At 35.1% G+C, this 9,552-nt stretch overlaps 1 protein-coding gene across 2 annotated transcripts in view; it reads right to left on the bottom strand.

Moving 5' to 3' along the window:
• Positions 1-4,272: 4,272 nt before the first annotated feature.
• The window catches only part of LOC129221469 (uncharacterized), an 82,592-nt gene continuing 77,312 nt past the window's right edge, over positions 4,273-9,552 (bottom strand). For both annotated transcript variants that reach the window (XM_054855950.1, XM_054855949.1), the window contains exon 4: positions 4,273-4,424. In XM_054855950.1, the coding sequence (XP_054711925.1) occupies positions 4,368-4,424 (57 nt within the window). In that variant the 3' untranslated portion in view covers positions 4,273-4,367. The remainder of the gene's footprint in view (positions 4,425-9,552) is intronic.

The following is a 9,552-nucleotide window of genomic DNA, read 5'->3' as shown; positions in this document are numbered from 1 at the left end:
TTCGCTCTTCCAAAGAGTCTCAGGAATTTCTGGGAAGAACCCCCGTCATTCTATTGTAAACAAAGATAGACTGACATACAGCCTGAGTAAAATCTTTAAGGCCAGTATAATTTTCTTTGAAAAAAGGAAAATGAAATTAGAGATTTTAATATTGTTGTATTATTAATTATTAATGTTCATTGGTAAGAAATATAACGCAACAGACAGGATTTGTAAAGCAAGCAATAACCAGAAAAGCAGTGGTTTATTCAAAGTTAGCATTTCAGCTTGAGTAAAAACTTTAAGGCCACTAGTATTTTTAAAAAACTGCAAATACTTATACTGTAATAAATGTCACCTCAATTAACAAGATTGTGGAAACCCTTCAACTTGCAGTTTTGTCATTAATTTCTTAAAAGTTTTTGCCCTACTTGTGACGATATCGTAAGGTAAAAAGTTAACTGTTCAAGAAAGAGGGCAGATTGAAGCTTTTCTTCAACAAGGATAAGTAGGCATACTATTGCGAAAAAATAGGAAGATGGAAGACTGAAGTCAACATTTTTGTTCGATTTAAACACAATTAGGGTAAAAAGAAAACCCGGGAAAGCTTAAAGCTTTGTCCTCGCGTCACCGGAAGAAGAGTTTGGAAATTATTACATTGCCTGAAAAGTACTTGACAAGGAAACTTATTCAGACGATCGGTTTAAATGTTTGTCAAAAACGATATATAACACAATTAGAAGGTGTGGAAATTTTATTAATGCTGCAAAATTGCTTAAACCTCATTTATTGAAAATGCACAATGTAGAGCGTTTCAACTTTAGCTAGGAAATCATGACCTGGGAAAACCAATGAATACAAATAATTTTTTCTAACGAAAAGAAGTTGAATTTGGATGGACCAAATGGACGGATGTATTATTGGCATGATTTACGGAAAGAAAAAAAAATATTCTACAAGCGCCAATTATATGGAGACTCTGTCAGAACTTGAGAGTGCTTTGCTTACAATGGTGTGTGCTCAGTTGTGTTTGATTCAGGGTAAAATGAACTCACTAGCATATCAAAATGTCCCCCCAAGTCATCTTTTACCAAATGCTGAATTTATTGCTGGAGAAAAATGGAAGATATCAGCAAAACAATGCATTTATCCATCCAAGTAACAGTGCAAAAAACAGGCTCCAAGTATCACGTAAAACAATGTTGAAACTTTGAAATGACCAACTAAGTCTCCAGATCTTAACCCAAAAGAGAACTTATTGGGTGACTTAGAAAGAAGAGTTTATGCAAAGGAGAGACATTTTACTTTATCAATAGAGCTGAAATCTACCATCGAAGATGAATGGTAAAAAATACATCCCGAATTTTGTCAAAAAACTAGTTTCATTCATGAAAACAAGAATATTTGAAGGAATGGATGAAACACAAGCTTATAAATATTTGAATTTTTGTCCTCATATGCTTTTTTCTATGTTGGCCTTAAAGATTTTACTCAGGTTCAAATATTGATCTGTAATATTTTCTGATAATGAAATACAATTTAATTTTTTTGTCTTTTTTACTTGTATTTAAGGTTAATAATTATCACTCCTATGACTTTTTGATCCTAAGGATTAAGGTGTGTCCAATTTCTCAAAAAAGTGCACTGGACTTAAAGTTTTTACTCAGACTGTAGACTTCAATTTTGGAAAGAAAAAAAAAAGGTTAAAAAACAAAATCGTGGGAAACCCCTTTTTTTCCTTTTCTCTAAGTAACTAAAAATTGTAAAATTGTGGTTTTTGACATCAACTTTGAAATCAATCGCTTCTAAGGGAACTCTAGAACCCTTCTCGCTATTTTTTTTTTTCTCCTTGGGCTTATATAGATCAACCAATTTCGAAAATTTTCCGGGGAGATTTACTTGATCCCTCCCTTTCCCCTCGTGTTCTTCCTATGTTGTCAGAATAGAAGCTTAAAGATGTGCCTTTTCAGACTCATAACCATTAGTATCCTTCTTTCAAGGCCCATAAAAAAATGTGTCAGTGTTAGCTTTATTTTACGTTTCACAATTTTCTTTTTTTAGAACTTTAAAACTTGATTTAGACAATTAAAGGAAAATAAAAACTAGCGGTAGATTAATGTCTTGCTCGACTCGGAAGAATCGAGAAATAGGGCCAAAATATTGTTTTGCCGACTGGGCCAAAGTGAGCCAGTCCGCCCTTGGGGGCAGCACCCCCCCCCCCCCTTCCGAATCGCTGCCACTGCTCATGAGTAAAGGCACCTGCACTCTTACAGCGTATTAAAACATTCAGATGTATCGTGTCTTATTGGACTCGGCTCTTACGGGTAGGGAGCAAGCGCCTCCTCTTTTCCAAAAGCAAAGGGGCCTTGTCCCTCATTTTAAGAGTAAAAAATTAACGATCGATCGAAGAATAACTTTTTACAGATAGATTAATTTCGTAAAAGAAATAAACTAAATTTTTACAACCTCAAATAGATAGGCTTTTTTCATGTTATTATTTCATACGAGTTGAAATAGAACTTTGAACTGGAAGAGGTGGGCGGGGGAGAGCCTACGTCAGCCATCTGTTCCGATTTTTGAGACCGTATCCCAAATTTTTTTATTGGTCATTTAATCAATACTGATGTTAAATATTAAAAACCCAACTTTTCAACAAAAAAAAAAAAAAATGTGTTGGGTTACAACCCCTGGGTTCTGATTACTGAAAAAGCCGACTATGCCGTTTCCTAGGTGCCCTCAAATGGCTGAAATTACTTTAGTCTATGGCCAAAATTAAAGTTTGAATACAGGGGTCCCCAAAAAAGTATTTTGCGTAGGGTCCCCCCATATCTTAATCGGGCCCTGGCCACTCCCTACACATCTTTTGTTCCCCAGTTTCCTTTTGCATCAGCAGGCTAGGCATTTCGAATTTTTCCAGTGGGGAGGGGGGTCGTACTCAATTCAAATCTTATCGAAAAAAGCAAAAATTCATAAAATCATGATTTTTTTTAAACTCCCCCCCCCCCCCTTAAATTTCGGGCATGTACCGCCTACGTGACTTATTGAGACATTCGGGCTATTTAGTACATTTTAATCGCATCCCATATCATTCTTACGCTATTAAAAGATTTCTTTTATTTCTGTCTGAGTTGCCAAGTTTCCGTCCAAGTTGGAAGACGAGGCTCATTGCCCACGTGTCGCCGAGACGTCTTTGGCAGGCTCGTGCTAAATAAGAACCGGGGCTCTCTCTTTTTAGAAAGTTGGTACCGCTCTCCGGGATACTAGATCCGAGTGACCGTGCCTACAGACGTTATCATATTCTTTAAAAGGGATGACGAGATGGCAGTTTGCGGAAGGAAACCCAGAGATCAAATAATGATATGATGCTGCCTTTTTTTTCCAGCTTGTTCTGTCTGAAAAACGGCGCAGATTGAAATATATTTTCTAAGTACTTAATCTTATTTTATGCAAATGTTATAAAAAAAAGGTCTGCACCCCAAAAAAAGAAAGAAGGAAAATGCAAACCGCGGGATCAACTATAAAAATTGTCGAAAAAATTGCATAAGGTGAAATTTTTAACTTGCTGGGTGAAACTTCGAGTTTTACTTAATGATAAAATATAAGCATGGCATCACCATAAATATTTTTACAAAACTGCGTTTCTACAATGTTGTCTCCAAATTTTCCGAATCGTCAAACGAAATTTGCCGAACAAGGACACTTTTGGGTGGTCACGCTGGCCTCCATTGGGGCGGTTAGGTCTCTGGGGCGCCCCTGACAGTTAGGATCATAAGTGGGTATTTTTTCTGGTCGCCAGTCGCGAGTAGAGACAAATTTATTAGCCGTCACTCCACCTTTTTTTTTTTTTTTTGTAACTAATTAACGAATTAGCTTTTAAATTGTTATTAAAAACATGAAATTTTTCTGCTTAATATAGATTAATGTTCCTAATTAATGGCATAAACGTTAATCGACACGGGTGGAGTTGGGAAAGTGACGACCGGGTGGCGAATGATTCAAACAATTTTAGTAGCCAATTTTTTTAACTTAGTCACTCACGTGGAGAGTGTCGATCACTAATCTTGATCTTTTTTTTCGCCAATGTGGCCATTGGTTTGGCCTCCTATTCATTTTTTGTTGATTCTTGCGCTTCTGTTAGAGGTCGTCCACATGATATCACGCGAAAGTCCTCTTCCCCCAATCCCTTCTCGGTAGGGATTGGTTTCGAGAATTGACTTCCCCATTTTAACTGTTATTGATTTTAATGATTCAGTTACCTGGTTTTAAAGAAATTCTAAACTTGTTTTTATTATCAAAGCATATTTATTTTCCAACAAGAAAATTTGCAACGAAAAATTCGGCTTACAGATACCTTTAGAGCCATTGCAATGCATCGTTTTAAATGTGAATTATAAAATGGAAGGGAGAAATAGTATTCCAGCAACTGTAGGCCTCGACTGAGATACCTAGAAAAAAAGATAAGTAAAATACTATTACTACAATTATGTTATTTCAAGTAGAAAGGTGATACACCATTTGAGATGAAAACAGTCGGAAAAAACCCGGAAAATTTCCGAAAAAAACGAAAAAAAAAAACGTTTTTTCCGAAGGAGTAAATTTCTACTTCGAAAAAAATTGAAAAAAAAAAATGAATTTTTTCAGCTTTTCAGGGTTTTAATTGAAATTTTCAGCAAAAAATGATAAGAAATTTTTCCCAATGAAATCCCCCCCCCCCCCGCCGTTTTATGTTAAAATACTGTCTAAACTTAATGCAAGTTTTTGTATGATAATATAGTTCGCATGTAGATCAAAAAACGTTTAATAATCCTTTTTCCAAAAAAGCTTAAACCAATAACCTTAGAGAAGAATTTATTTTCCTTCTTCATGAAACAAACAAGCATAACATCAACCACAAAACAATGTTTTTGCTGACTGTGCGAATTAAATTTACAGGGTACGGCAAAAAAAAAAAAAAAACCGAGCGAGCAATTTTCCATGAAACTTTATTAAAAATGAATAAGTTAGCAAAACAGAAAAAATAGTAATATGAGTAGACCTTTAGCAATCAATAAATTCAATTGGTTTCAAATCAGCAGCCTTTTGCAGCAATACAGAGATGCAACTGCTTATTGAATTTTTCATTCTAAGGGCCACAAGTCCTTTAATCAATTGTATTCCCTACAAAGCAATTGGTTTAGAGAGTTTCAAAACTTCCGTGTAGTTTAGAGTAGACCTTCGACTCCTAAATAGGCCATACAGTGTAATAAATGGCATTGAGGTCTAGCGAGTAGAGCGTCCACTCAAAAGATAATACGTCAAAAAAAAAAAAAAGAAGCGCCTTGCACCACTCTTGTCTTTTCGCCCATATGAATCGGTGTGGAGTTCAAGGAAAATGTCCAGTTTTCATTGCTGAAGTGCTCGTAGGCCCACAGAAGTACAATAACTTTTGAAATGTCCTTCTAGTTCACTTTTTGATTCATTTTACGGCCCTCATCCACAAAAAACTAGAGATTTTTTTTCACTTTTGCTGATTTCATCACAGACCAAGCCTGACTTCGGGATTTTGGCGGATATTTAACATTTTTTAAGGTGCTTGGCTACAGACCAATTTTTATTGTTCTGGGGGATATGAGCTGGTTGAATACTCTCTCTTTCAGCGTGGCCTTGCGACCCGTCTCAAACGATTTTGGCATCTTTGGAGTCATACAAATGCCGAAATGCCTGAACTTTTTGGAACTCGTAAAACTTCTGTTATTTGAGCCGTTTTTTCCCTTAGTCGCACTTATCGGTCACAAATTCCCATCTTACGCTCTCGTGGAAACCCAAGGATTTCATTGAACTCACTTTTGGATGACCTAAACGATTAACTCAAATGTTCATTGTTCATTTTGTCAAATTTCCGGACATCGACGATCGTTTCCAAGCCACTCGAAACGACATACCCGCTTCAAATACTGTTTGCCGGGGCACAACAAGCAAACGAACTGTCGTTCTAATTGGTTAAACAACTTAAAATAGCACGTATTTTATTTAAAATTGTAAGAAAACCGAAAAACAATACATAAACTAGGAAATATATTATATACTATTTTACAATAAAGTGAGAGACAAAATTATTATTAAAATGAAATTACCTTTCTTCCATTCGATGATACAATTTTCGTCCGATTTTTTTTTTTTTTTTTTTTTTTTTTTTTTTTTTTGCCGCACCCTGTATACTGCCGTGCTATGCAAAAAAGTGGAATTTGAAGTTGGGCTCAAGCTGAGATATTGTGTTTTAAAGTTTGGCTCTTCCATTTTTTTGATTCAGATTTCTTTCTTTTTTCTTTTTTTAAGTTCTTGATCAAATGACCCCAAAACATTTTATTTATTATGTAAAATACGAAACAGAGAAAAATTTGGTTCTAATAACTCAGCTTTGTTCAAAACTGCTGGTATGACTGCTTTTACTACTGTGCTTAGCACGGCTATATGAATAAACTGAAACAATTACTCCAGTTTAAGTTTTGGTTCAGCTTAAGAAAAAACAATTTAGTTTTGATTTGGACTTAGACTGTGTTGGAAAAAATCAAAAGTCAAAGCTTTTATTTTCAGACAGTAACATTGCATTATTTTTCTTTCAAATAAAAAATATCATGTTTGAAAGTTGAAAATTTCAATTAATATTTCAAGTTTCAAAGGCAATCTAAAATATAAAATGTAATTTTTATGATTAGACACACATTACCCAATATTAATGGTTGAATGACGACTGGACTTATTTCTGGTGTTTGACCATGAAAGCTCTCAGTTATAAAACAAAAAGGTTTTTTTCTAACTAATCTTTCCTTTATGTGTATTTCTGTCAAGCAGAAAAAGAAGATGTGTGGATAGCATATATTTTTTAATGCTTAACCCTTTATATGTTCCAAGAAAACACAGAGCTATTAAGAAACCCTAAATTTATTCATAAAAATATCAAAATTCCATTTTTTCCAAATTTTCCCCCAAAAAAAAAAACGGATAAAAAACCGGTTTTTTCCACCACTTCAAAATTTCCGGAAATTTTACATCTCTATACACCATTAATTGAATTACAGTCGAGTTCCGACTTAAGCGAGGGATGCGTTCCAAGATCCCTCGCGTAAGTCGAAATTTCGCATTATGCAAAAATGTATGTTAACGATTGTTTTTAGAAACATACCCAATTCTTTTAGATGCTCATAAACACCCCTCAAACTACTTTAAACATTCCTTAACTATACATTAACGTTTCTTGCATATGGAACTGAACTTTTATTGTTTTTTTACTTATTTATTTATTTATTTTTTTATTTTTATAAAGCTGTTTTCATCAACATAAAATACTGTTTAGATGCACAAAATCATTGTTCAGTGGGAGGAAGAGACAAAATAAAACAGTATGTTACGTACAGTATGTAGTACTGATAAAATGCTGCACTATAATAGAGTACTACTGTACGCTAGATGCAGTAATAATATTTATGACTTAAAAAATAAAGATGGTAATCATTTATGCTAGGTAATCAGATCGTTAGTCTTGATTAAAATATTTTTAAATACAGTTGCTTCGCCTTTTCTTTTAATACGTTTCCACTTATGGTAACATCTCTCTTACTGGTCTCTTTAATCCACAACATAAGAGCAGTTTTCATTTTCATGATGTTTATTTATACTTTGCTTAAACCTTACTCTGCGAGCTTCCATATTGAAAATAAGTTGTGAATTTTTACTGATTTCCTTTTCTTGACTTTTAATTGTACGTAGAGAACTCAAGGCTTAATTGTCACGCTACCAACGATGCACTTTTTAGTTGTTCAAGCATTTCGACTTTTCTTTAACTGTCAGAAAATTTCCCCTTTTCTTTACATCTTCACAAATTTAAGATGAAACTGCGCGCTAAGTTGCCATTATATTGTATCAACTTTAATATTGAGACTGAAAAAAAAAAAGAAATAAAAAAAATGCTGAGTGGCTATTTGATACACTAACAAACAATGTTTAGACTAGTACAGTGAGGAGAGTTCTGCACTGTCAGTGATGCTAAAAATATGTAACTGCATTCAAGAAATCAATATTTAGTACTCAATAACGATGCCGATATTTACGCACCGCAACTTCCTTCCGAAAATTTTCGTGTTGTGAGCGAGGAATTCGCGTTAGCTCTAAAATCCGTTACTAGCGGAAAATTCGCGTTATAGCCATTTCGCGTAAGTCGGATCGCGTTGTAGCGCGAGTTGACTGTACACGCATAAATTTTAAAAGCTTACTCATCAGAGCTTTAAAATCAAACTTTTAAACACTCGCATTTCCAAGTATTTATTTGCATTTTCACAGCATCGTGGGCATTTTAAAACTAAGTTTTATAACATCATAACTCGGTGATCAAATTGAATTATCTTCTTTTTGAGTAATTAAGATTGCTTGTTTCAATCTACTTGGGCCCCCTATGCCGCGTGGTTTACGAAATTTAAGGATTACAACCGCATTTGCTACCATTAAAGTTGACATGTTACAGCTAGTGAAATAAGAATCAAGACTAGATTTGACATCCGCTTTTACCGAAAAATATTATCTTCTTCGAAATTAAAGCGCATCAGACGTTCATTATTAACTAGGCTTTGGATTAAAATCCTAGTACGTTCTTGTATTCAAGTACGGAAGAACCGCGTTTGTCCAGGTGTCCGGCTCCCCTTTTTCTGGTTCGACGGCTTATCCGGATCAAATTTGTAGAGTTTAAAAAAGTTAATGACAGCAAGAACGGAACTATAAATACGCTGAATGTTCGGTTTTTATTTTGATTAAACGTACAGTAAAGTATAGTTCCAATCTACCCAACAGCATGGCGTAGTTAGAGCGTCAGTCCGACACCACTGCAGCTGAACTATAAATGATGCAGTGAGAAGCAAAGGGATGCAAGTGGGCATTTTGAAGTTTTGAGTAAAACGCGTTTAAGGATCAGTTCTTAGGTGAGCTTTCATTGAAATTTTTTTCTAAATCAAGCTGTACTGCCGTGGTAAACACAAAAGTCGTATCTGCGCTTTTCTTCAAAATTGAGTTACAGTCACTAGGTGGTTCTTGGCCATATACTTCACCTAAATGCAAATTTTTATGGGCCTTTGTCAGTTGAAATTATTTTTAAAAAATTCTAAAAAAGCTGCTTCTGAATCAAACACATGGAGGCGCAAAACTTTAAACGACAATTTCTCCTTTTGAACTCAACTGCAGATACGACATTGGCGCTTAGCACGGCAGTGTATACCGTAGCCTACCAGCGCTACTATAGTACTACACCTTGCCCCAAGATAGAGGAGGGGTTCACCTACCATTTGTACTGATTATCTCCAATTTTTTAATTTTGCCACTTGCATCCCTTTGCTTCTCACTGCCTCAAATGACATTGCGAGAAGCGATACCATGTAATATTGTTACAGGCATTGCTTTTTTGCTGTAATAAAAGATAAGTCTGCATATTGAAAAATGCGTTTTACTTAGTACCCGGATCGCCTTTGGTCCCAGTAAGTTCGGATAAACGAGACTGTATGAAAAATATATTTAACTAGAAAGTCGCCCGTCAAGGTATGACGGGTGACC

This window comes from Uloborus diversus, chromosome 4 (genome assembly GCF_026930045.1).
Source record: "Uloborus diversus isolate 005 chromosome 4, Udiv.v.3.1, whole genome shotgun sequence".
In the NCBI taxonomy this organism is placed as follows: Eukaryota; Metazoa; Arthropoda; class Arachnida; order Araneae; family Uloboridae; genus Uloborus; species Uloborus diversus.
The sequence above is the reverse complement of the archived record's forward strand: the minus strand, read 5'-3'. Positions and strand labels throughout refer to the sequence as shown.